This window comes from Sturnus vulgaris, chromosome 17, assembly GCF_052056855.1.
Source record: "Sturnus vulgaris isolate bStuVul1 chromosome 17, bStuVul1.hap1, whole genome shotgun sequence".
NCBI lineage: Eukaryota > Metazoa > Chordata > Aves > Passeriformes > Sturnidae > Sturnus > Sturnus vulgaris.
In genome coordinates, this window is record NC_142259.1 from 11563925 (window position 1) to 11591724 (window position 27800).

Below are 27800 nucleotides of genomic sequence, written 5' to 3' on the forward strand. Positions count from 1 at the left end.
CATCTGAAGGACACTCTCACACTCTCAGTCACATGGCTGAGTTTTAATCAGTCCTGTGAGGAGCAGGGAGTTGGATTTAATGATCCTTATGGGTTCACTTCCAATTTGAGTCATGCACTGATTCTAAAAGGAACAGGAAGTTTAGAAATGTCAAATAATTAGTAATAGTAATAGTAATAGCAATAGTAATAGTAATAGTAATAGTAATAGCAATAGTAATAGTAACAGTAACAGTAATAGTGATGATGCAAACTGATGTTGAATAATCAGTGTTGCTACCTCTCAAATTAATGATTGTGTTCCCAAAGGAATGAAGTGCTATCCTTTAATACATTAAATAAATCATGGAATGGGTGCTGTCCTCTGTGTGTGCAAGGGAAATTCCCAGTGTCACTCCATCTGACTAAAGCAGTTCACACTGTACTGGATTGCTGATTTTTGCATGAGTAAATAATCAGGTTTCCAAGGACAGAGTTAATCACACCTTCAGCCAGCACAGTTACTGCCATTAGAGCAGTGCTCAGGTGCAGTTACCTGTTCCATAGGAGAAAAGTACTCCAGTCATTTGTAACTTCTGAAATTCACTACTAGAAGACAGAGTTAACTATTTAAAACCAGTTTTCAACAGTTCTTTTTGTTCTAAATAAAAGATGGCATTCCCAGCCTGTCATTGTTCAGCCTCTTCTTTATTCCTTCATTAGAAGATTTAATACAGTAAAAGATTCAACTGTCCAAATGCTGCCCTGGATAAAAACAGACCAAAAATACCATTCCTAACTACAGTTGTTCGTTTTTCTTTGTGTTTAGGCATCCAAAACATAGTTTCTTCTCATAGTTTCTTCTCATGTTTTCATGACTTCCTAAGATCTCTTCCCCCAATTCAAAACACAACCAGATGTGAGATCTCCTGAAATACATCCATAAGGAAAAAAAGGCATAAAAACAGGTAGAACAAAAAAAAAAAAAAAAAAAAAAAACAGGCAAAGACAAACTAAGTAAAGCTCAGGTGCTAATATTATGTAGAAACAAAGTTCTTCTTCAGAGGAGACTGGACAACAATTAGGCTGCCCAGGAAATACTAGGAAGAAGCAAGCCACTGGAAGATAAAATAATCCAAAAACCATTAGCAAGTGTTTTGTGTTATCAAGGTCCTTGATAGGCTTTTTAGGGGCTGTATAAAATAAGAGTATAAAATAGGAGGCTTTAGTAAGGCAATTATAATTACTTTAGCAATTAAATATCATTTATGATAAAAATTACATTTACTGGGAAGGTCATGCAGAGCTTTACTGCAACTCCCTTCAGACCTGAATTCAAGTGCAACATTACAGCTACAAAACCTTATTTTAGTTTTACTTTTGTGAAAAGCCATAAGCCACAACAAAGTAATTCTCAATTATCTGCCATGCAAGAACTTGGTAAGTTCTCCAAGGCACTGGCATCAGGTAAGAGTGGGTGGCAAAAGTAAGCACCAATACACAGAGAATTGACTTTGGTTAATTACCATCCTGTGCAGGGTCTTTAATACAGCACAACTTAATAACAACCAACTCAGCCTCTAAAAAATCCCTGTCTACTGGTGCAGAATCCACTGAATAGAGGAGTCCTCTCAATTCAAGGAATATTGTTTGACTATTTTATTCTGTTCTTCTTTACACTCAGCTATTCCTGCCCTTTCCCAGATCAAACGTTATTGTCTTTTTGTGTATTCTGAAGCATCTCATCCCTATCAAAGTGAGAAACACAGAAGCACCCAGGCTTTCCTGAAAACTGGGAACTGAGCCCCAACATGAGGAAGAGGCAGGAATAAATGTTTATGGGGCCCACTCCTGCAAATCTCACTCTCAGTTTCACTCATGTCCTTTTAAATTCAGTTGGAAATGCAGCACGGTGGTTGAGGCAGGCAATGCTTTGAAACTAACAATGCTTTGCATTTAAATAACTCCACAGAAATTAATACAGTTGACAAAATACAACGCTTCACTCTTTAAAAATCATTCTTCAGTGCTCCTGAGGTCTGCAAATGCAGAGTCATTTCATGTTTCCTTGCCACTGAACAAGCCCCTGTATTTTGTGATTTACCAACAATGTCTGTGTGAGCAGCTCATCTGTTGTGCTACAACAGCTTTCTCCAGGCATGGATCAATAACATTCCTTGCTATACATCAAAAAAACCCTTCCTGGCAGGCTCTAGTGCTGCCCTTGGTGCATTCTGGGACTGAGTTCATCCTTATGGCAAGCAGTAATTTAAGATTACACGTATTACCTTTCTCCAAGAACCATTAGAGCTTTTTTTCGCTACTCTGGAAAACATTTGCAGGCTGGGAATGCAGGTACAACTAACTCCAGGGTAGACATGATAAATCTCCCCACATTTCTATCTCAGCTAAGTGCTTCTGCAGCCAGGTGACTCCTGTGATCCTGGCACAGAACTGCCAGACCTAAACCATGACCTCTGGCAACTGCTTTGGGTACCAGTTGGGTAAAAACTGGAGAGCAGCTTTCCACCAACCAAATCTCCAAAGTGCAAAGAACTTGACAAAGCCTCAGACCAGGGCAGAGAGCTTCAGTTGGCTGAATTTTGGATGCTCCTGTCAATCCAGGATTGTGTGGTTTCTGTGCATTAGGAGGATGATCAGTGTTGTGCCTGATGTAGATTTCAATATTTAAGGAAAATGTTGGTTTTACCTGGTCTTTTCAAAATACAGAGCAGGCTGTCAGGCCTCTTGTGTACAGAGACTTCTCCAGGAATGCAATTTTGATTTAAAGCTGACAAAGAAATGGCAAGTGTGAGGGTGGGCAGGGCTGGCACAGGGTGCCCAGAGCAGCTGTGGCTGCCCCTGGATCCCTGGCAGTGCCCAAGGCCAGGATGGACATTGGGGTTTGGAGCAGCCTGGGACAGTGGAACGTGTCCCTGCCATGGCAGGGGGTGGAATGAGATCCCATTGGGGTCCCTTCTAACCCAGGCCCTCCTAGGATTTCATTAAATAACTGCAATGGCACATTCTAGATCGAGTGTGAAAAACAGGTCACTCCTCAGGGAGCAAAACACCCTGGTTTTGTCATCCTCCCACCTCTGGACTTATTTAGGCAGAAGTTTTACTTTAGGCTGGCAAATACTAATAATTTTTCCTCTTCATTTTTTTAAGTTTCAAGTTCTCTTTTTTTATTTTCATTTCTTCTTAATCCTTGCTTAAATGTAGAAACTCACAGGACTACAGACCACTAACAAAAGTGATTTATAAAACCAGAGACTGAAATTAGTCTACTAGACCCCCTAATATCCATGACAGACCTGAAATTTTAAAAGCCATGCTTAAGGAACAAAAACACAAGTATGACCAGAAGGAAACATCACACTCACTCATCACAAATTTAAAAAGAAACCCCTTGCATTTTCTAGGAAGGAACTACTCCTGGGCAGGTATTACTGCCTTCTAATCCATTCGTTTTTGTGCTTCAGGAGAAAATTCTTGTTTGATTTAAAGGATTCTTTTGCCCAAAAAAAGCAAACTTGACCTGCCAAAGTACTTGTAAAAGACCTAAGTGAGGCTCAGGAAGCCTCCTATTGATATATCTGAGAGCAGGATCCCTCTCAGTGCGAGATCAGACTGCCTTTTGCAGGTTTTTCAGGCACCGATTTTCTGGGTGAAAGATCATTTCTGTTATCTCTGTGGAGCACCTACGATGAAGCAAATTGTGCTTCAAGCCCAGGATCACGTTAATATGAATGGAGTGGGAGCACTCCAGTGTGCCTTCAGAAGAGTCACAAGTTGTGCAGTGCCCTTAAAACACCACTTTCCACACATTTGCATCTCTTTATCCTTCCCTCTCGCCTGCCTGCTGCACTCTGTGGGTTCTGCTGGTATCCACCACTCTTTCAGAGGCAGAACATTAAAGCATCCTCCTCCAGCTCAGATTTTACAGACCTCCTACCCAGTTATTAGAAGCAAGAAAAAGAGAGGCTCTTCTACCTGCTGGGTTTTATACACAGACTATTTGCTGCCTTATCATAGTTCATTTTACCCTGGTCCCTACCTCACTCATGTCTTTTATTAGTATCACATGGACATCAAATCTCCTGCAAGGTTTAGGATGCAATTGCCTCCCTGGCTTTCTTTTCTTGGTGTGTGTGTGTTGAATATAAAATAAGACTAAAGTACTCCTTCAACAAATAAAAAGGAGTATGTGAGTCCATTGTGTGAGAATTATCTGACTGAAATTAAAACAATGGCTGCAAACATGAAGTTTGAAGCGGACAACTAATAAGTAGGTGTAAAACTAATATAACCAAAAAAATGGTGTAGCCATTACATTTATTGGTTTGTTCTTGTCTAAAAATAATAATCTTCTAACAGAATAAATAAAGATGTGTGAGAAAGAGGAACTGAAGATCTAGTGAAGAATATCCATATTTGATACTGTGGTACAAGAATTTTTTAGTACCTTATGTCCTTACACCTCTCCTATGGGCACAAGATGCAAAGCCATGTCAAAAAAAACCAACCAAGGCTCAAAAATAATCCAGGGAGATTTATGCAGAGTACAGATGTGAGGGTATGTGCTGGGCTTTGCCCCACTCATGAGTGTTTTGTCATCAGTCTCTGTTCTCCCTCAGAGCCAGGATTAACAGAAACACGATTGAGGTGATTCTCGTGTTCAGGCTTGGATGTTTATTGTATCTTATCAGAAACTACAGAAAGGATGACAGCACCTCCAGCTCCTTGCTAGAAGTAGGAAAAATGGCCACAGCTGGGCCTGCTTCAAGGACTTTTAAAGCTAAACCAATAAAAGTTTTACAGTTACATTATTTATCCTTTAAACCCAATAACAGATTCCTACAACCCTTAGAGTGACATTTGACTGACCAACCAAAGGTCACTGCCTGAGTTCCATGAAGAAGAAGGAAGAAGATGAACAAAGAAAAAGACACCACTCCAAATTCTCCATCTTGTCCCATATCAACCACTGTACTATAAAAACCTCAAATTTAAAACCCATCACTCAGTGAAAATACACACATCTAACCCACACACATTTGTGATTTCATTATTCATATTTACAAGCCTTCTCCAAGGTTTCAGGTCCAGAGCAGTGTTTTTCAGGGGGTCTGTGCTGAAAGCACACAAACCTCAAAAACTCCAGATTTCTGGGATCCAACATACAGATACACATCCAGAAACTGTTTTGTTTACAGTCACACAGAAAGTGCCAATACAAAGGCAATTTCATTATGAATGGGTGGGTCTTGTCAATAATTGCCTCCCATCCATCCCTCTGTGGCCTGCCAACAACTAAGGGAAAAAAGTGAGGAGGGAAGAAATATGTCAAGCTGCCTATATAACCACTATAGGTGAATTTATTCTGAGAGGAAAAATCAGGGAGGGAGGTGTTGATTTTCAAATGTAACGACAGACATCCAAAGGAGAGAAAGAGAGAGAGAGAGAGAGAGAGGGGAGAATATGACAAACCCCTACCTGATAGAAATGTGGCCAGAAGGTGCTGATGGCCAGCTCTGCCTTCACCCAGCCCTCAGTCACCACTCCTGACACGTTCCAGATGGGGTTGCCCTGGGGGCCCCCGTTGACCTTGACGTAGACGTTGAGGGAGCCGGGGCTGGAGCGGTCGCGGCTGGCCAGGTAATAGTGGAAGTCGATGCAGTGAGTGTCATTCTCCTTCAGGGTGGGCAGCAGCAGGTGAGCCTTCTGCCCCGAGGCCCGCCCTGAGCTGTTCACCATCATGAAGGAGCCTGCAGAGCAAAGAAAAAAGGGAACAAATGTCACTGTGTGGCTCAAGAGCGGTGAAAAAATACAGCGACACTTTCTGGCTTCATGCAGAAAGCAGAAGAAGGGATTTATTGCAGGTGTAGGCACGTTTTTATAGACTGGTTAGCTGAACCAAGGGCAGAATAAGATCATTGGTCCAAGGAAGGCAACACCTCTTGTAAAGATGTTCTTACCAAAACATCACGTTCCTCACACACTCCTCCTGTCCACAACACCCAGTGCTAAACTTCGTTATTCATTCTTTCCCTTCTGTTTTCCTTTCAGTAGCTTGGGAAAACTCAAACTGCTGTTTTCCCTGGCTCCCACCAGCATCCACAAACAAAGAGTGGGTTTGGATGGATGTTCAGTGTGAACTGCTCAGCACTTCCCTCACAAGCCACAGAACAAACCATTCCTCTGAAGGAAGCAGCTGCGTGATGCCAGTGGTTAGGGAGAGAAAGGATATTCAAATTGCAGGGTATATATATGTACACACACCAGTAGATGCAGCACTAGCTAGAACACCTTCAATTAAATAACTTGCAAATCAAAATAGAAATACTGTCTTGCTTGTATTGTTTTATCACCTTGTGATCACACAGTCAGTCTAAACAAAAGCACATTCCCATTTCAAGCAACAACCAGGTTCTGCTGCTGCACACCATCCCCCAAAGGCACATTCACTACAAGGTAACAAGTGACAGAATAAGAGGAACAGCCTCAAGTTGCACCAGGGGAGTTTAGTTTGGATATTAGGAAAAAAATTCTTCATGGGAAGTGTTGCAAAGCACTGGAACAGACTGTGGAGTCACCATCCCTGGAAGTTTTCAAGGAATGTTTGTATGTGGTGCTTGAGGATGTGGTTGAGTGGTGAGCATGCTGTTGGGTTGATGGTTGGATTTGATGATCTATAAAAGTCATTTCCAACCTTAACAATTCTATGATTCAAACAAAATCTACAACGGAGCAAGCTCTCAGCTGATATTTGCCTGCATGGCCCCAACTTCCATAACTGTGAACCCTGGCACCTGAATATTTGAAAGTCATGTTAAGAAACCCTCAATCTTCAGAGCCCAACCAAGTGAGGGCTGTTGAGAGAACAGCAACATCATTACTGGTAATAATGCAACAGGACAATAATTCTTGTGGGAGGGAAGGGCAGGCTAAATTTAAGGAGGGAAATGTATAGTGAGGCAATTTATGAGTTTGTTAACCTGGAATTCTGCATCATATTAACCGTGGCACTTGATGTTGAACTCACATTTGGATTCATCAAGCAGTTATTTTATAGCACATTGTGTCTCCACTCATCTCCTCACAGATGCATCAAGGAGACGAATGTCAGCAATAAAGGAGAACATGATGAGAGTTATTTGATTCAATTCTGGCCACAGGATCTCCTTTATGTGGGTGCAGATATTCACACTCAGAAAGAACTAAAGAAAACACCGGGATGGGGCAAGGGGAATCTGTGTGTCAGCAGCCAGGCTTGATAATGTTTAATCAAACACAGCCCTCTTGACACTCCTGGCTCTGATGCTGCTGCCAAGCCATGCTACAGATGTGTTTGTCTGCTGTCCTCTCACAATTCACAGCAGATTGAGTTTGAAAAGCCCTGCCTCACTTCCAACCTATTGACTTTCCCTCTTCCTCACCAGAGCAGGTGACTCCTGCATAGCAGGAGCCAGGCAAACATTTGGATCAATTCTGTGCAGTGAACAGTCATGTATTAGAAATTTATAACAGCTACAAGCAACTTTCTCTCAGAAGATTTTTTTTCCCCGTGTTTATATGATATATATATGAATTTTGTAAAGGATTGACAGGAGGAAGTCAATCTTTCAGAAAAAAAAAAAAAAAAAAAAGTTACACACTCTAAAGACCTTGGAAAATTCCAGCACAATGCAAGCACAGCTGGGGAAGAGGAAGAGACTGTAAGAAAATGTATAGACAAGATGGTCTCTAGCAATGCTGCCTGTCAGTGGAAATGAAGGAAAAACAATAAACAAAATGGTCCCAAGGCAAGAAATTCTAGAATCATAGCAAAGACTTGGAGAAATGTTAGAACTGAATCCAAACTTTCTGGTTTCTCTCTAAAAACGAGGATCCTGACAAATGTCCATTGCTGGTGTAACTCTGCTCCCAGTCAGCCATAAAATCCCGTTCTTCAGCATGGAATGTAATACACACTACCCTTTAAAATCTACTAATAGAAACCAAACTTTTGAGAAACTGAAATGTGGGCTTTGCTTCTATGACCTGAGACCATTTATTATCAGAAAGCAGAGGTGCCAGCAGGTTTGGAGAGGCAGCCCAGCTAAGGCAGAGGCTGGGAACCTGACCCAGCCAGGTTTGGGAAGGCTGATTGTGACACCCAGATCCACAAAGGCTGAAGCCCCTCTGCTCTGGAGCTGGGATGGGAGAGCTGGGGGGATTCACCTGCAGAAAAGAAGGATCCAGGGAGAGCTCAGAGCCCCTTCCAGGGCCTAAAGAGACTCCAGGAGAGCTGGAGAGGGACTGGGGACAAGGGATGGAGGGACAGGACAGGAAGAAATGGCTTTGGATTGAAGGAGGGGAGATTTAGATTGGAAATTGGGAAAGAATTGTTCCCTGTAAGGGTAGGCATTTGGAAGATGCAGTATTAATCACCTTAAAAGTGTCTGCCTTTTAATGGTTTGGAGGTCTGAAACACAAAGAAAAAAAGAAAAAATGTGGCACAGGGTGCCCAGAGCAGCTGTGGCTGCCCCTGGATCCCTGGCAGTGTCCCAGGCCAGGTTGGACATTGGGGCTGGAACAGCCTGGGACAGTGGAAGGTGTCCCTGCCATGGCAGGGGTGGCACTGGATTGGCTTTAAAGTCCCTCACAACCCAAACCATCCTGGGATTCCAGGATCTCCGTCAGGACACAGCTGCTGAGAACCACTCCTGTGCAGAGAATTTGGGAGGTAAGACCCCAAAAACTGCTGAGTATGGGTAGTCTGGTCTGGAGGAGCCCAGCAGCTGCTGGGAACTGCTCTGCCTGAAGCTTTTCAGAGCCACTTGAGTACAAGGAAGACAAGTTCTCCTTGTGCCAGATCCCACCCTGGAGGAGGCAGGGGCAGCCCAGAATCACTCCAGGAACCCCTGTGCCTTCACAGGGGGTTTGACCCAGTGCCTCCCACACTGGGGAGAGACCAAAGAAAAGGGATTTTTACACCATAATTGGCTGCACAGCACCTGGCACAGCATTCCACTTCTGGGCATGCCTCTCAACTCTTCTCTTTTTCATTTGGATAATATGTAGATTATCCTGCCCTAAAGAACCACTCTGATCTGTGCTGTGTCTAACACAATGCAGGCTTGAACTGCACTGGGGGAGGTAAGAGCTTCAATGACAGCAAAAGTTAGGGAGTATTTCACTTTTACAGATCCATATATAAAAATAACGAGCTTTCCTCTGGGAGAGAAAACATCAGCTTTTATAAAAAAGTTCCAAGCAATAATTACAATTTTATTTTTCGCCACCCACAATAAAATGAATCACAAGCTATTCGTGGCCTTTTGTGCAACTGCTGACAATTCTGGGGAGAGTGGGGAGCCTGAATCCAGTGACTGACAACACCAACAAGAAGAATATCCATCCACCAAAATGCACTTATCAAAATAATAAGTCTTAATTACTAAAAAAATATCCTTGCAAACAGTTGTCATGGATAAATTGTTCCCAGCTTCCTATTTATAGCATATAATTTTTTTTAATACAATGTGTGTAGAGATACAGGAGGAGTATTAGAAGAAACACAACTTTCTCAGGGAAAGTCCTGATAAGAGCTATTATTTTATGACAGTGGAAAAAATGAAAAATTTCCACTTACAGAGCCATCTCTGCCAGAGAAGAGAACTCATACTTTGTTTAAAGGGATTTGTTCCCTAGGAGCTCCAGCACAGTCCTTTGTTTCTGCAGAGCCTTGGAGTGGCAGCTTCCCCCACCAACCCTTCCCTGGGACACCCCACAGGATGCACAGAAACACCTCCAGCCTGGCCATCCTAGGGGCTGAAAACTTGTAATTCCATCATACAATCACTGACATCAGGCACACGAATACAATTCATAAAATATTCATTCTATAAAATTCAACTGTGAATAAATGATACCCTGTATCCTATAAATTGGCCCCAATTAGACACAGTTTTATTTTTTATTTTTATTTTCACAGTGTGAACTTGAACAGTTATCCTGTCCTCCAGGACCTTCCAAAAGTTTCTCTGCATTCTCCACGATCAACAGATGAGATTCACAATATCCTATTGCAAATTCCCATGTCTGTGGACCTTGTGTGGGCAAGATCCATCACTCAGGAGTAGCTGAGAGATCATGAAAACAGCTCCCACCAGGAAAAAATAAATAAAAAAAAAACAAGCCAGCCTTTTAAAGACAAATGTGGTTTTCCTCATTACCCTTGATCAAAATTGACATATTGTGATTTAGGGTCTGACAGCCTTCTTTAGGCTGAGCACAGAGCTGAAGCTGATGGGACTAATTCTCAATTTATAGGCCTGTATGTGCAAATAAAAGAGATACAATCTGGCCTGGCACCAACAATGCACTTGTCACAGTTTCCACTCATACAAAGGACTAAGGAATGAATTAACATGTAACAAATGGAAATTATTGACTAATAGATGACTGAAAGCCTCCTGAATGTCTCCAGGCAAGAATATGAATAAAACAAAAGGTATCATGGAGAAACTCTTGTTTAGACTATTGCATATCCAGTTGGGGAAAAAAAGAAACAAAAATATCATTGAGTTTTATTGTTTTGTTTACTTCCTTATGAAAGTTCAAGTTTCCAAGTCTACACTAAAGTGAAAAAAATTTAATTTGGGTGGAAGAAAATTATCTATGCTGGATAAAAGTTCTTTATGTTTATTTGACAGAGAAGTATAAGCTCATTAAAGCAAATTGAGTGTAAGGTCAATTAAACATGGTGTTATTGGACCAACAGGTTAAATTAATTAATATCTTGCTGGCTTTATCCTTACTATATGCAAAAATGAATGTGTTATACTCAGATCAGTCAAAAGCAAAGGGGATAGGGAGACTGTAAATAAATTCATTTTCAAAAACCCCTTCCAAAGGCAGGAACATAAAACGCCACTCTCTCCTAGTTATTAAACATACCACTGAAAATTGGGGAATTAAACCATGAAGTGCTCTCTAGCTGGCCATAAATTTCAATTTTTCCCCTGCTTGGTGGATAATGATGCCTTGATAAGCGTCCTATTATTGATACATCTGCAGCACAGCTCGTGTTTGTGGAGCGAAACGCCGCTCTGCAGCAGATGGTGGCTATTGTGTTTACACATCAGCACTTTATGTTTGCCTTCCCTCACGTCTGCAGTAAAGAGAAGGCCGTAATTGAGTTTTTAATGGCTTTGCACATTGTTCATTAAGTTTACACGAGTGTGCAGTGACAAATGACAGCTTTAGGAAGGAGGCACCGAGGAGCAGCGCCGGGCAGACCTTGCCCCGCTGCTGGCTTTGGAGAGCTGGGCTGCTCCAAAAGTCAAATTACAGCAGCCAGGAAAGACTCAAAAAGGAAGCTGTCAAAATGCTCTGCTGCAAAATGAGGCTCCTAAAACCCTGAGCACCAAACTCAGGAGTGCAGTGCTGCTTTAAGGAGCAGACTCTCCCTGGTGTACAGACTGGGTTTGCAGCAGGTGCAGTGTCTGCAGACACACCTGTGTGATAACTGATAAAATATTCCTGGTAATCACAGAAGTGCTGGGGTTTGTATAAACCAGAATACTCAGCTCTGAAGGGAAGCATGGACACGTGATAAAGGAAATTATACGATTAAATCATTCTGGTTTAAATCACCTTGTTATGTGTTATGTATTATGTGTTATGTTATGTTATGTTATGTTATGTGTTATGTGTTATGTGTTATGTGTTATGTTATGTGTTAGGTTGTTATTATGTTATGTTATGTTATGTTATGTTATGTTATGTTATGTTATGTTATGTGTTATGTTGTTATGTTATGTTATGTTATGTTATGTGTTATGTTATGTTTTCCAAATCAGTTGTATCTACTACCAGCTTGCAAAGTCAAGACTTCCCAATAGCCCTTCCTGCCTTTGTCTGATCAATGCTGCCCATCTCAAGGACCAGACTTCCAGAATTTCACTGGTGGTTATCTACAAAGATCAGATGGTTATCTGTGAGACTGACTATTGCTGGAGACTTTGTGAATTTGTGTAAGGATGTTTATTCGACCACTACTGCTTACCTGGCAAAATTATGACAGCAAAAAACCAAAAATTATTGATTACAATGAGAAACCACAGTGCAAGAAGAGGCTGCAAACCAAGGTTGGGTGGAGTGGGCGGTGACCCCTCATGTTCCCCAGCTCGCTGCTTGCTCCATCTATATCCAATAAAGCAATCCAAATTTTGCTGAATATCGAGACTTTTGTCTCTCATTTATAACACCTGTGTTCACTGCCAAAGAACAGCTCCATCTCCAGGAAAGGGAGTCTGACACCTGTTCCTTGCCAAGGCAGGACAAAGCAGCACGGGATAATCGGGGCTGAAGGGGCCTCAGGCCAAGCCCCTGCTCCAAGCAGGATCAGCCTGAGCTTACCCGGAGTCTTCCACAGCTCCCCAGGGGATTGCCCATCCCTCTGGAAACCCTCCTCCACTGCTTCACTACCCGCATTTCTTCCCCTTTTATTCAGCCCAAAACCTCTCATTTCCAGTTAGATCCTTTGTCTCTCATCCTCCAGGCACCTGCTGAGGTACAAACGAACTCAGTGTTCCTGACACCCTCCTTGTAGGAAAGGATTTGTGAGGCTTTGCTTTGCTTTGCAGGAGTGCCTCATACAGTGACACAGCATGGGATCCCTGCCCTTTATCCTTCCCTGCAGCACAGGGCTGGCTCAGGACAGACCAGAGCAAGGGGTCTCTCTGAAGGCCACAGAACAAAAACTGAACGCTCTCTATGTTAAGTATGACCTAATATGTTTGGTGGACAATATAACAAGAAGTCCATCTACCTCCACAGTTGGTTTCCAGCAGTGGCAAAGCAGCCACTTCAAGGAGAATATAAGAATTCTTCACAGGGTGCTGTTAAGCAGAATTTACCGTTTCAATCTTCTGGCAATCAGCAATATAAAGATTTTTTTGAAGTCAAAAGCTGCATTAACTCCATTCATTAATTAGCCACAGAATGATCTTTGTCTCACCATTTTTGTTGAGTCAGGAATAAGACTCTGTCACTGAGCTCTAGGGTTTGATTATACATTCTGCTGGGGAAAATAAATTACTATTTCCATGCACTTTAAGGTTCGGTCACTTAATTTGCACTTCTTATTTTAGGAAATTTATGATTACCTACCTGCTGCATACTTCCCACATTTTTACATCTCTATTTGTGTATAACACTGGAAAAAGGCTCAGAAATCTCTTCCCCTCACTGATGTACTACAGACAGCAGGATTGGTACAAACTCAGAATTTCTGTATCTCATAACCACGTCCCTTTCCCATGTATTAGGGCAAAATCAGATCCATGGGGTTTAATTCTCAAATGTGAGTAATACTGAATTTACCAATGAAATTGTTTGATTCGCTGATAAATACGAATATAAATGACAAGTTGAGTTCAGTATCATTGATGAGGACAATTCATTCACTTGGGAAATTGTTGGATAATAGGAAATAATTTTTTTAAGAGACAGAATACTATATGTAAAAGTTTTTTCTTCTGGAAATTAATGTTATGAAAAGAATTGTGCTGTTGGGGGATTTTTGTAAGAAAAATCTTCTCAGAACAAGACTGATGTCATATTACCTCAAATATTTGCTGTAGATATTTGAAGTGAAGATTGTGACAAAAACACTTCCCCAGTCCTCCCTGAGAGAAGAAATGTGTGGCAGAAGTGGGTCTGGTTTGCCCATTTCCAAAAGGTTTTGGGAAGGGAGAAGCTTTACAGCCCTTCTGCTTTATAAATAAAACCAAATAATTGTGGGACCATGCTCAGAATTAGGAAAAGCAGCTTTCCCACAGGTCCATAATTGGCACCTGCAGACTTTTCCACTGATTCCCCTGACTGAGCCATGCATGACACAATTCCAGTGCACATCCAGACACTGCTACCAATAAAACACCACTGCTTTGTTATCAAATTACTCTCCTTTTACAAATGCTGTCCAAAGTCTGAATTGTGATGACCCACAGTCACTGAAAGGTGCTCAGAACCCAGGAATTGTGTCCAGCTGAGTGGCAGCTTCCCTTTATTCCCCCTGAAGTTAATGCTGAGGAAAGGAACATCTACTGCAGAGGCTTCACCAACCTGGATGGGGAAGATTAAACTACCCCCGTCAGAAGAAACAAGACAAAAATACATCATTGATTACAAAGAAAAAAAAAAATAAAATCACATTTTAATAGCTTGCTGGTGGATCAGAGTCACCAAACCCTCTCCAACTACAAAATCCATCTGGGAAGTGATCAAGTGACAAATAAGCCAACAAGTGCCTAATTAGCAGAGGGCTTTAAGGGGGATAATGGGATTTTTGCAAGAGGCTGTGAAGCAGGGAATTGGGAAGGGCTCCATTTGTTAATGGGATGCTCTTTTAACCTTGAAAGAATATTTAAATCAATAATTAAAATAGCTACTTCCCTGTTGTTCAAAGCATTCTTCCAGCAGTGTGATGTTTTGTGCAACTTTTGGTCGCATCATTCTGTGGCCTTGGCAGGGACAGCCAACGACACAGACAGAGAGATTTGCAATAGAAAGATAATGTTCAGGGCTCAGGTTCTGACTTCATCATTTCCTCAGTGACACATGTTTCTGTTCTTCATTGGCCTGAAGAAAATTCAACTGAAATATGAAGACAGAACTCGTAAAAATAGCAATGAAAAGCAGCACTTAGGAGAGCGAGAGTGCCCAACACAGAAGAGACAAGAGGAAATTTTTAAGCACAGGAAGGATTTATTGCCTCAGTTTTTCACCAAGGTATGATCTAGAAGTGCAAGAAAACTGACTGTGACACCACAGAAATGACAAGGCAGGGAAAAAAAAAATGCTTTTCTATTGCCTGTTTCTGGCCTCAGCAACAGGCCAGAGTGGCCTCCAGTAGTGTGCACTCAATACAGAATTGTTGGATCCAGTGGGGAAAATCAGCACAAAAAAAATGAATTCTCATTGCTGTGGACACAAGCACAGCAATGACACCTCACTGCATTTCGAGATGTTTGTTCTAAAGACACTTGTTGAGTCAGTGAGCTCCTGAAAGCATTGACATCTCACATTTCTAGTCTACATCAAGCACTGCACAGTTTATCACAAAGATTCATGACAGAATTTCTCACTTCAGTGGTGCAAGGTGATCCAGCATTGCTTTCCACGTGCATCTCTAGAGCACAGACCTTTCCTCTTTAAAAACCACCACGGAGAACTGCAGCTAGAGTAGCATCAGGACTCCAATCACATTTTCCTCTTCACCAACAAACTCACAGCTTTATTTACAACACAAATCATTGTCCGTGAGAATTCAGAAGAATACCTTTGCTCTACAGTTACAGTCATGTGGAAGCTGTATCTCTATGTATCAGAGAATCCCAGAATTTTTTGGGTTGGAAGGAACCTTAAAAAACATTTAATTCCACCCCCTGCCATGGGCAGGGACACCTTCCACTGTCCCAGGCTGCTCCAAGCCCCAATGTCCATCCTGGCCTTGGACACTGCCAGGGATCCAGGGGCAGCCACAGGGAAGGGGTGTCCATATCTCATGCTTATCTCTAGAGTATGCTGCTATTTCTAGAATTTTCCTCCTACATTTTATAAACTTTTTTTTTTTTTTTAATAAAAGCTGGATTGCCACAGCTGAGAGCCTGAGTTCACTGAGAAGCAAAAACTTATATGTGCTGTAGAATCAGAAACGATTCTATAAATCTCAGCAGTGAAAAACCTTTTTAATAGACTCATTGCCAGCATTCACTGTTGCTAAGGTCACTGCAGTAGTTTCCTTCAATAGTGTCCTTATTCTATTATTTACAAACACGGTAAAAATTGCTTGGCAGTGATATTAAAAATAAAAAAAAAGAGTCCATTAACAAGGGAGTTACACCAGTCTATCAGGTAAAAGCATTTGTAAATAGAAACCATACAATTCACTGTAAACAAAAATCAAGAATTCTCTGCAAATTAAATTTTGTTACATGATTCAAAACTGATGAAAATGTACACTAAACCCAGCAAACTGAACAGGTTTATTTGCTTTTAAATTCCAGTGGCCTGACAACTACTCATCCTACCAATCACTAGCTTACCACTTTGGTGAAATGTAGGCAATTGATTTGAACAGTTAATAATGTTTATGTAATTAAATGGACAAATAAAAAATGGGGTTAATAGCCATTATCCAACATAACATCTTCCTTTAATGACCTCGAAATTCCTGTTCTTAGCACCTGAGAGCTTTATTTCAGCTGAACCTTGGAAGTGAAGTCCCAGAGATGCAGTGGGGACGTGAGTCACAAGCTCTGCTCTCACACAGATGCTGCTCAGGTAGGCTCAGGATCCAGCAGAACACCATCCCTTCCTCACCTCAGTCAACCTGGGGCAGAAAGTGCTGCCAAAAGCACCTCCCTCTCAAAATACCAACAGGAAAGGAGTTCAGAGGAAATGGTCAGTGCTTTTTGAACAAGTTATTGCTACTTATTCTGTGTGCCTCAGCTTTGTATTCAAACACGGTGCTTATTTTAAATATCAAATTCTGTATCCTGTCAAAACCCTACGGTTAAAAATAAAAATCTCTCTAACCAGGTGGATACAGACAAAGAAAACATGTTTTAGGTTGGTGACTACAAGCAACTGAATAATTAAATCACTGCATTTCAGCCACTGCAACATCAGCTCTCCTTGGAGGGGGCAGCAAGCCAAAGTGTCTGTTGTTTCCCAGGGTAAAACCTCTCTCCAGAAACAGGATGTGACATGCTTAAACGTACATGACATGCACAAAATTTAGATTAAAAAGTCAGGTTTCCAGTGCTCTCTATCCCATAAAGGTCTGATTTATATAATGGTGAAAGACACAGAAAACAATTTGGGATAACACATGATTATCCCCATAGACTGCTGTGCATTACCCAGATCCAATGGCTGATCAATTAAGCCATTACAAATTTAACAACAGTCCTTTGCCAAGGCAGCCTTTGCTCTCGACTTCTGTGTTGATCCTCTTTTCCAACTCGTTTTACTCGTTTTTATTTTCTATTTTTGCCTAATCCTCTCCTCTAACAACATTTTCATAGATAAAGGACAGACTATAAACCCCATTCTGCCTCCTTCTCCCTTCCCAAAGATGCAGCAGCTCTTGGCTGCAGCCTCATTTGTGAGAGGAGTGTGGATGAATGGTTCCAGGTTCACAACAAGGAATTACTGTTATAATAATAATTCATAATTGAATTTATTTAATTTGGTTACTCTAAAGCCACTGAGGTTGAATGCTCTCAGGTGGTTACCCTGGTGTTGTTCAAGGTTCTCAGGCTCCAATCTACTGTGTCTAAAAAAAGCCTCTGTGTCTCCAAAGCCTCACAAGACCATCAGCTGAGGCAGCTCTACCCAGAGCTTCCTGCTCATGGCAAGTTAATAAACTGTGCTTATCTTCTTGCTGCTGTGGTTAATTAAAACTGACATCAAATCTAAATTGCTGGGCCAGTTGGACCCTAAAGGTTGAACCAACGAGGGCTTTGTGGAAACCACTCTGGAATTGCCTTTGGCATCAGCCAGGCAGCTGCCAGAATTATTTTGGTGCAAACATCACTTTCCTGGGCAGCACTGAGCTCCACGGATCAGGCACATATTTATTTTCAATACACTGGGCTCTCTGTTTGCTTAATCATTAAAGACAAATAGCTAAATATATTTTATTACATAATTCCAGAGTATTAGGAGCAGTTTCCATGTCAGCCAGAATTAAATGTCTCATTAGCAAGCATGCAGCTCCATTGCCAGCCAGCGTTTATGGTCTCTGCAACTCAGCTAACATTTCCATATGTTTTGTATATGTAACATTTTCTAGGAAACTGCAGAGGGATTATTACCTTTTCTGTTTGTGACAGAAAGCACATATTAAATGTAATGCCAAAAGGCAACCAGAGCAAATGATGTCTGAAGAGGAACTGTGTCTTCAATTTTACATAACTCTGCTCTAACCATATGGTCACTTCTGTGTACATCTAAGAAATCAACACTACAGCTCCAAACTCAGAATGTGTTAAAGGTCAGAGGCTGAGCTATTTTTGCACCAAATTTTCAACTTTGATGAGCTCAGTTTCTGAGCACTGGGTGCTGCTGAAGTCACTGCTGCTATTCTGGGAGCACTGCAGCACAGCCAAGGATGGAATTTGGCAGAGTGGGTTCAAAAATCATTAAGGCCACCTCCAAAGCCACCACAGAGTAGAGCAGCACCACAATTTCCTGAAAGGAGCAGCTCCAAAGTGCCAAAGCAGAGGCTGGTGCAGACCCCAGTGCTGGCACAGGGGGAAGGAGCCACAGCCAAGCCATGGCTTTCCCAGCTGACACCACCAGCATCTGCTCATCCTCATGGGAACTAAACTAGATCAGATTTTCCTTCTAAACACAATGTTTGTTTGCCTATCTGAACTGCTGTTAGAACTGCAGTGACCTAAACACCCTGCAGCTGCCAGCACCCTCTTTTCCAGGGGATTGTACAATGCAGGGGGACATTGTCCAGCTGAATGTTTGTGACTTTTATTTCCAAAGAGAAAAGGAAATACCACCTCGAAGCAGCTCAGTTGCCAGCAGTGGCTGGTCCTGGTGTTCAGAGAAGGTGCCTAAGTCTCCTAAGTGATAAGAGATTAATTTAATCCAAAGAGCAGCTATTTCTGCATCAAGTGATTCCTTTGGTTCACACCACAACACAGTATTTGTGCTTAAAGAAATCTGAAACCACACAGTTATAATTAAAGATTATTAAACTATATCCATCATTACATCAAAGTCTAATCATTATTTAAGGAAACATCTGATAGTACTGAAACTTGACAAGCATTTTTGCTCAAATAACTTGACACTTGTGTTTAGTAACAAAGCATCGTTTTGAGTAGCTTGAAACATGCTCTGAGCCACTGTATACGTGCCCCTGTTTTAATCAAATAGGCTCAGTACACTTAAAGGACACATAATTTGCAGAATTTTATCATGTTTCACTTCTTGTCGTTTTGATAGTAGGCAGAAACAGGATTACCAGTATCTATAAAGGCTGTAACTCCCATGTGCTTTTTGAGCTGGATGCCTGTAGAAACATTTTTTACTAAATTGCCTAAATGTAGAGAGAGATTTATTTCCTGTGGACTGCAGTTCATTTAAAAATAAGCAGTGTTACATGCATGTTGTTAAATTTTTATTTGAAATTAATGGTATCTACTGAATCATATTTTCTGGTCCAGATTTTCCTGACAAAAACCAACAGGGCAGGATACCAGAGCCATTCTGAGCTCTGCAGGCCATGGCAGATGGACTTGATACCACTGCTCGGATGGGAACTGCAAATATTGTAACTGCTGACTCCCTTGATCCATCTAAATCCACCTTTTCCCCGTGGTTCCTGCCACAGCAAAATGATTGCTTTAGATGGCCAGGAATACACTGAGTTTGTAGAGTAAGCAGAGTTCATAGTGTTCACCAAAAAATCAGAAGTTCTGTATGAGAAACTGCCCCCAGCCTAGCCCAAGCTGATGAGCTGTGAGCTTGTCTCGAGTTCCTCACAGCTCCACACACATTTTTCTCTCAGTGCTACTCATCCAATTGTCCATGCTCTCTCACAGAATGGAATTTAATGCATTATTAGGAAAGACATTTGGGCCACCACTTGTGAACCCTCTGTAACTTTTGATTATTTGCTGTCTGCACTTGCCTTCAAAACCCACAGGGAGTTTTGTTTCCCCCTGAGGATTACTTTAGATAATAAACTCTGAAAGGTATTTCAAAAACCCTGAAATACCTGGTAAATCCAGTTTAAATCCATCATTACACTGGCACAGTAATTTCTGCACAATAGAAAGTCAAAGTTTTCCATTGCAAAGGCTCTGGTGGTGAGTGTGCTGTGCTGGACCCACCCTAAATGGATTCATCTGTTTATTATTGTTTCGATCATTTTCCCTCCAAGCTTCCTGGAATCATCCCCATTTTCTCTCCTTCAAAGAAAAAAAAAATCCCCACTGCTTTTCTATTTACTGGTCAATTAAACAGCTATGAAAGAAACACATCAGCAAAGCAGCCACTTCACTTCAAAATCTCCTCAGATGATCAAAGACTTGTTGTTCCTCACCAAAATGATAACCGGTCGTTTGCCCAACATTTCCTCAGTCTGCCATGCACGAGAAAGATCCATAAAAAGACACAGTAATTTCTAGAATTAACACTACTGCAAAGTAATCATTTGGACCCTCTGAAGCGTGCATTTTTCTCTAAGTGAAGCAGCTAATTACTGCAATTCTCACTGATTCACCAGCTCTCACTTCCTGCAACTAGGAGATTTAAATAAACCTGGAGTCTCCTACTCTTATTCTGAGCTTCTCTCTTCACCCCAATTTCAAGTCTCTACACTACAGTTTGAAATTATTCTTAGCAGACTCCTTTCCATTTTGGAAAGTTGAATGTCATTTTTATCCTCAAAGTTTACATTTATTTCAAAGACTGGGGCTACTCATCCTGGAGAAGAGAAGGTCCTGAGCAGAACCCAAAGGGGCTCCAAGAGAGATGGAGAGGGACTTGTGAGAAGGGCCTGGAGGGGTAGGATAAGGGGGAGTGGGCTCAAACTGCCAGAGGGCAGGGTTAGATGGGATTTTAGGAGGAAATTCTTCCCTGTGAGGGTGGGCAGGGCTGGCACAGGGTGCCCAGAGCAGCTGTGGCTGCCCCTGGATCCCTGGCAGTGCCCAAGGCCAGGCTGGACATTGGGGCTGGGAGCAGCCTGGGACAGTGGGAAGTGTCCATGGCAAGGGGTGGAACGAGGTCTCTGGGGTCTCTTCCAACCCAAACCAACCCAACCACCACGATTCTGTGTTTGAAACACATCCACATCCACACTACAGCTGCCAGCAGTTTCCTGTGTACACAATTATCTTAATTCTTCCACTGGAAGCAAAGGCAAGATCTGCAGGCAGTTCAGTAAAGAGCAGCTCTCTGACATACTTTCAATTCACCAATTCTGTTCATCAAAATTGCTGTAATTTAAGCAGGTGTAAAACATTTGGGGGGATTACACATTTTGCTCATTAACAGACAAAGAATACCAGGAGATGTTCCTGGCATAAATAGGAATAAAAACTCAAATTCTAAATTAACCATCTTGGAACAATATAAAACATTGAGGCTTGATTGGATGTTAGGCAATTACAGCAGAGTATTTCAGATGGCCAAGAGGTAAAGTAGAAACTTCTGTCATGTTTTAGAACCTGAATGCAGCTTCAGTACTGGCAGGACTTCAAAAGGGAACAGAGATTTTTCCACAGGCAAGGCTTATCCTACAGTTCCAACACTTTGCAGTTGAAACAGGTTGTAAACACCTTGAGTAGAAGGAATTCAAATTAAAATACACTTGAGCAGATCTCTGGGGTTCTGATTCTTCTCTAAATGACCCAGACAAATGAACCTCCCCCCGAACTCAGCATGATCAGCATCACTGCCAAATTATTAACAAGCATTTTCTCAGTAGGATTATCTATCCCTGAAAAATAATTACTCCTCACGGCCCTGCAAACAAACAAGCCATTTATGTAGGATTTACACTGAGTTAGCTCACAAATTCCTACCTGACCTTCTAAGCATGCAGACACAGTAAAGCTTTCAGTTTTCCTGTTAATCTCTGCTACACAAATCTAATCCAGGACCATATTCCTACTCCTCCCAGTTTAATATATCAAATTCTACCCTTACTGAAGAGTTGTGTTCTCAACAGTTCCAAGCATCAATATTGTTCTGATATGGATCTGGGGATGGAGATTTTCCCAACATTCACATCCTGCTCATTTTTAGAACAGTTTGAACAGTTTTAGCAAACCAGGATGATTTCCATTCAGCTTTTCACTTGTAAATTCCAACTAAGAGTTGAAGGAATAGAATTTGCAGCATCCTTCACAGACACACAATCACACACCCCAGATTCCTGTCAGCCTCTGGATATGAGACTTTTTAATCCACTGACAACAGTATTATAATTCAGGATGTACATTAGATTTACTCAAACCATACACTGTGTGACAGATATTCACTGTACTTCTGCCACTAGAAATGCCACTTGGTGTCACTTATTCCTTTGGTTGTCCTCACAATACCACACCAAGCATTAAGGAGATGCCTGGCTTGTAAGAAAATACAGCAATATCTCTCAATAAACATGTGTGTCTCTGCATGTCATAAATACAAGTGCTGATATTTCCCTGAAGTGATTAAAGCTCTCAGATCTCTTCACGCAAGAAAACTACGCTGGTAACTTTATCTTTTACAGATACATCCCCAAATCTTCAAAGTGTTTGTCAAGTAAGTGTTCAGAACTCTTTTCTGATCTGTGCAGAGCACAGGTAGCAGGAGAATCAGCAGGATACTTTAACCTGAACCATCTTGGCTTTAGAAGGCAACTCCAAAAGAAAACCGGGTGTCCCTGTTCTTTCTGATTGCACTCAACCAGACAGCTATGGTGAAAAATTCTCAGGAGAAATAAGAGAACATCTTCAAATGCATAAACGAATAAGAATTCTTCCTCCAATATTTCAACATAAAACAGATCACTGCAAAATCTTGTTTATTAACATAACCTGAGCTTGCAACACAGTCCAAAAAATAGGCAGTTAAAAATGCAGCAGTGTTAACAGCAAAAACCTGGGACAAATGTTTCACAGGTCCCATTCCAGAGGATCTTCCACAGATTGGCTGCTGCTGGTGTTAACTCCATGGGCACAGAGCAGGGTCAGCACTGAATGACACTCCACTCACAGACCCAACCCTAATAATGACTAAATTATCAACTTTATCCTCCTGAACAACAACTGCTGAAATGATCTCCATGTTTATCACAAAATCGCAGAATAGGTTGGGGTGGAAAGGACCTTAGGGATCACCTAATTCCAACCTCTTGGCCATGACAGGTGGGCAGCAGCAGTTGGGAACCTTGGAGGTTCTGCTGACACATCATCAGAGGAACCTGCATAGGTTGCTCATGACTTTGTCATTACAGAGATCACTGCCATAATAAATTCACTGTGAGGAGTAACCTCATGAAATCCATAATACCTTCCTTTAAATGGGAGTGCACATATAGGTAGCCAGCTGTATAGCCAGGATAATTGATTTGTCAGGAGCAATGATATCAGATCCTGGACAACTTGAGTATTTCTGAAGTTACAATTATTTCTCAAAAACAACAACAACAACAACAAACCAACAAACAAAAAGCAAGGGCATTCAGCCTGCCTCCTCTTGTTATTTGATAAAGCACTGAGATGCCCTGATGTCTCAAGTTTGATATCTTAATTGTGTCAGTGATCTGTGATAACTCAGAGGATGGTGATGCTGTAACCACACAGGAAGGGCTCAGTGCTGCTCCACAAACAGAATTATTCCCTTCCCAACTCTAAGTCATAAGGAAGATGCTACATTAAAACAAATACTTGTTTAAAAAAAAAATAAAATAAAAATCAATAAAACTCTTAAGATAGTTTTTGCTTAATGTTCTGCTCAAATCAGTTCTGCATTTTCAAATGGCTCAAACAATTTTCAGTGGCTGAGTAAGAAACATACCTGAGATGAAACACTTCAGATTGGGATGCAAATGCAGAAACTACCTGTGGAAAAGCAAAGCTGCTGTCCATTTGTTCAGTGCTCTCCAACACAGAGCCCCATGATGTGAGCCACCAGAGAACAGAAATTGAGCAGCTCTGCCACCTGGCAATTGCTTTGCAGATTTGCCTAGTTCTGCTAGAAGGAAGAATCCAATTTCCAAATCTGCAGGCAGTCCATTTAAAACACACCTTTCCATTTGGAACACGTACCACTTGCAGCTAGTGCTTTCCTGGGACACAAATACGTTTCACCCTTGTAAGGCAAAGACTCAGAACATTCCACTACAAACTGGTAGCATGGCCTAGATTTAATTTTGCAAAATAAAGATCTTCATGAAATTTTGACTTCATAATGCTGTAGGTACCACATGCTAAATGTAACCCATCTTTAAAAAAAATCATAATTAAGAATCTTATCCTACTTTTCTTCTAAAATATTGGATCTATTATCGCACCATTTTAAACAGTTCAAGATTTTTTTTTCGTTTATTGTGACAACATATAAACGAATTAACAAAAATTAAGATAATTTTCCCCATTTGGCTCAGTTTCTATTTTGTACTCATACAGCCTCTATCAAGGGGACTAATTTGGAAGAACAGTGGAGTGTAATTTCTTCCTGTTTCCAGAATCTGTCAGACTCAGCGTGCAACCATTTCCCTATGAGTTTTTTAAGAGCTGTATTTCTAAAGAGTATATCCTTAACCCCCCTGGAATTCTCTGGCTCTTTAACATACTTATTTTTCTCTAACATATTTTTCTTACGCTTCAGTGTAAAAGACTGTTTTAACCATTTGTTATTTAGGAAACTACTGAACAAGTTTCCTTCATACACAGCTGTGCTATAAATCAAGCATCAAAAGGCATCAAAAATGCCATATAGCACCAAGTTTTGAAGTATTCTGTAGGCTTTTGGGGTTGTTGTTTTTTTAACTAGATCCTTAAGGTCCATTCCAAACCAAGCCTTTCTGTGCTTTTAAAACTCCATGTACTCAACCACACAATTTTACAGCCAAAGTCTCATAGGATGTGTTGAAATGTGAATCACTGCTTGCCTGTAACTTTGAAATGAGTTTCATTACTCCCCAAGCTCTCAGAGATGTTGTTGTTACAGCTGTGATGTCTCAGGTGTTCCACAGGTAAATCGAGTCACAATCCCTGGGTTTCCCTGGTGCTCCCAATCATCCCGAGCATTGTGCCAGGGGAAATTCCAGACAAGGATGCTCAGGGCTGCACAGCCAAGCCCAGGGAGCTCCTGGGCACTTGGGGAACACCTGCTCACTCATCTTTCCCATGCCAAACACCTCCCAAAAAACCAACGTCTTCACAAGCATTCAAACCACAAATATGGAATTCCAGGTATTCTGGCCAGCACTGTGGATGACACTGACAACAAAGCACAACTGAAGAACTTTTGGGTTTATTATACAGGGACAAATCAAAAGAAAAATTAATTTTATTCCTCTGTTTCACTGAACTTCTCAGCTCTCCCAGCTCAGTCCATGTCCTTGCTAAAGCTCTCAGTAAAACCAGAGCCAAGACTCCCTGAGCCAGGGCAGGGCTCTTAGAACTCATTTATCCACATTTATCACAGCCAGACAGAAGGTGTGAAATGCCATTTACACAGCCAAGAGGGCCACAGAATAAACCACAACCTGGCTTTGGCCTGGAGCCTCTTAATGCACAGCCAGGAGTGGCTCCAATGGCTGAAACAGGACTTAATCCAGTTCTGCAAATCTCCCAGAGACTCCTTAAAAATCAACATTTTCCTAATTAGTGTAAATATTGGGAGAATGGTTCTTCCTTCAAAGCAAAGACAGAGTAAACATTAAGGTGAACGTGAAATTAGTCCAATTGTTTGATATTTCAACAGCGTGAAACTGTGGGTTTTACTTCAGATAAAGAATATAAAAAAATTGACAGATCCCACTTGATAAGCAACTAATTAGTCTGGTATTTTCTCTTTAGATTCAGCCATGCTTTCAAATAAAATAGTACAAGAAATCTTATACTGAACAGTTTCAATACAACACCTTCCAGAGAAAGCCTTCTAAGTCTGGGTAATTAGTTAGCAACCTTGAAACCTTTAAACTGAAGATTTAGTTTTAGGCTTATTATACAGGGAAAAGTCACAAGGAAAGGAAATTCTATTCAGCTATGGAGAATCACAGCAGAGTTGCTATTGCTCAAAGATGTGCAACCAGAGAATTTGTTGCTAAGACAAATCTTAAATAAGCCAAGGATCTGAAGGGCATCTCCAACAGCATAAAACTCAGAACTGCCTTGCTTTCCTAAATCAAGGCACATTCCTGATATTTTATTGCCCTGATATCTCGGCTTTATTGGGGAGTCGCCTCTTTCTTCCCTGAAAATGTCACAAATTTGAATGCAGATACAAAAAGTGCGAAAAGAATCCGTCCTTCTTCCCCAAAGAGTCCAACCAGCACGGCCTCCCTGAATAAAGGCAAACACAACAGAATGTGCTCCCTAATTAATGGAGACACATGTCCTTAGTGTTCTGAAGTCAGCATTGCTCACATCTATTACCCCACCACAGAGTGTGGCAGAATAATTCAGTCCCTTGTGACAGCCACGGGGAAGAGCACACATTTTTACAGCACTTGCTGGAGTCTGTGCTGATGCATATGTTTGTGAAGAAACACAGATTTCTCTTGTTCTTTCCATATAGATTTTCTTCTCTTTAATGAATAAGTCATTAGGAAAACAACTGCCAAACCCTACTCCACTCATAACAAGGCCTTTCAAGGCTGATATTGTCTAATCTCAATATATTAACTCATAAATTTTATTTTTTATTTTCTCTGGGGCTTCTTCCTCTCAAGGCATCCAGGTGCTACAAATAACACCTTGTTAATGCATGCAGCATACATACATACATTGATTTTCTCTGATGAATAATGAAATAGGAAAGAAAGAAAAAAATAATAATTTTTTGTCTCACTTGAATCTTCATTTGAACTGGCCACCAGTATTATTTACAGCAGCTGTTGGATCTTTTTTATTTGCACTTGGTGGAAGAGCATCCCAGAGATTCCTTCAGAAGTTAAGGGATACAGAGTGATCCCTATGCTCCAAATCCTGTGTTTACTTGCCTTTTCCCTATTTACTGGCATATTCCATCAGTTCTACCCACAGAATTCGAGGAGGGCTTAAAACACACTCGTATCTGTTAAAAATCCAATTACAAGCCTATTCCCCAGTCCTGACATGCCACCAGAGGATTTCAAAACCAAGGGTCAGACTTTGAGCTTCACTTATTAACATGCAAGCCAGTGGTGGGAGCTGGGCAAAACATTTCAGTGAGCACCATGTCAGCCAGTTCAAAGAAACAATCTTTTTAATGAACTCTTAATGCAGTTATGAAAAAGGAGGTGATAATACACTGGAAATTATTCAGACATCCCAGAGGTTCAGCTGTTTCTGCCATTCATGTGCCAGCTGCCTTCCTCACCCCTTCAGGCCAGAGTTTTTCTGCTTATTGCTACAACATCAAAAAGCAAACAAATATGAAACTGTAACTCCCTGGAAGATTTCATCTCAGTAAGTGTGATGTTATGCTCAGCAAAATGAATAAATCAACTGATATTCTCATACTTTCCTGCTATGAAGTATCTCTTAAGAGAAGGAAAAAATCCACAGGAAAAGTGTAAAAGCATTGCAAACTCTTCCCAGCAGCATTCCATGCAGGATCAGCTTTCCATGCCATGCTGCTCTACAAACCCCTGGCAGCAATGTGTCAGCACATGCTTTGCATTACTGGTTCTGCTCTCATGGGAGCAGGATCTTGGGGAAGTCATGGAGTGGCCACCCTGGAGTAAAGGCTTTTTTAGCCCATCAGACCATCTGTTGAAGAAAAGGCCATGGAGGGCAATGTCTGAGGTCCCTGTGAAATTCTGGCAGAAGGGTTGGGATGCCAGTTGAATTCCTGACCCAGCTATGAAATAAATTAAATAAAAATGGTTTCTTGTGGGGGTGTAGAGAATATTACACAAGCTTTTAAGTCACCACCGTGAGAAGGGCTCAGCAAAACCCTGTACAAGTGCTTTACCTGGTAACATGGACAATTCTCTCATTTATGAATTATTCACTAACCCAGCTTGACACCTTGGAAATTGTTTGGGCTCTGTAATAGCCTAAATCCTGTATGTGGCATTTTTCAGCTGAT

General features: G+C 41.3%; 1 protein-coding gene across 13 annotated transcripts in view; it reads right to left on the reverse strand.

Moving 5' to 3' along the window:
* The window catches only part of PTPRT (protein tyrosine phosphatase receptor type T), a 432144-nt gene that overhangs the window by 266634 nt on the left and 137710 nt on the right, over positions 1-27800 (reverse strand). For all 13 annotated transcript variants that reach the window (XM_088175102.1, XM_088175100.1, XM_088175101.1 and 10 more), the window contains exon 3: positions 5478-5749. In XM_088175102.1, the coding sequence (XP_088031228.1) occupies positions 5478-5749 (272 nt within the window). The remainder of the gene's footprint in view (positions 1-5477; positions 5750-27800) is intronic.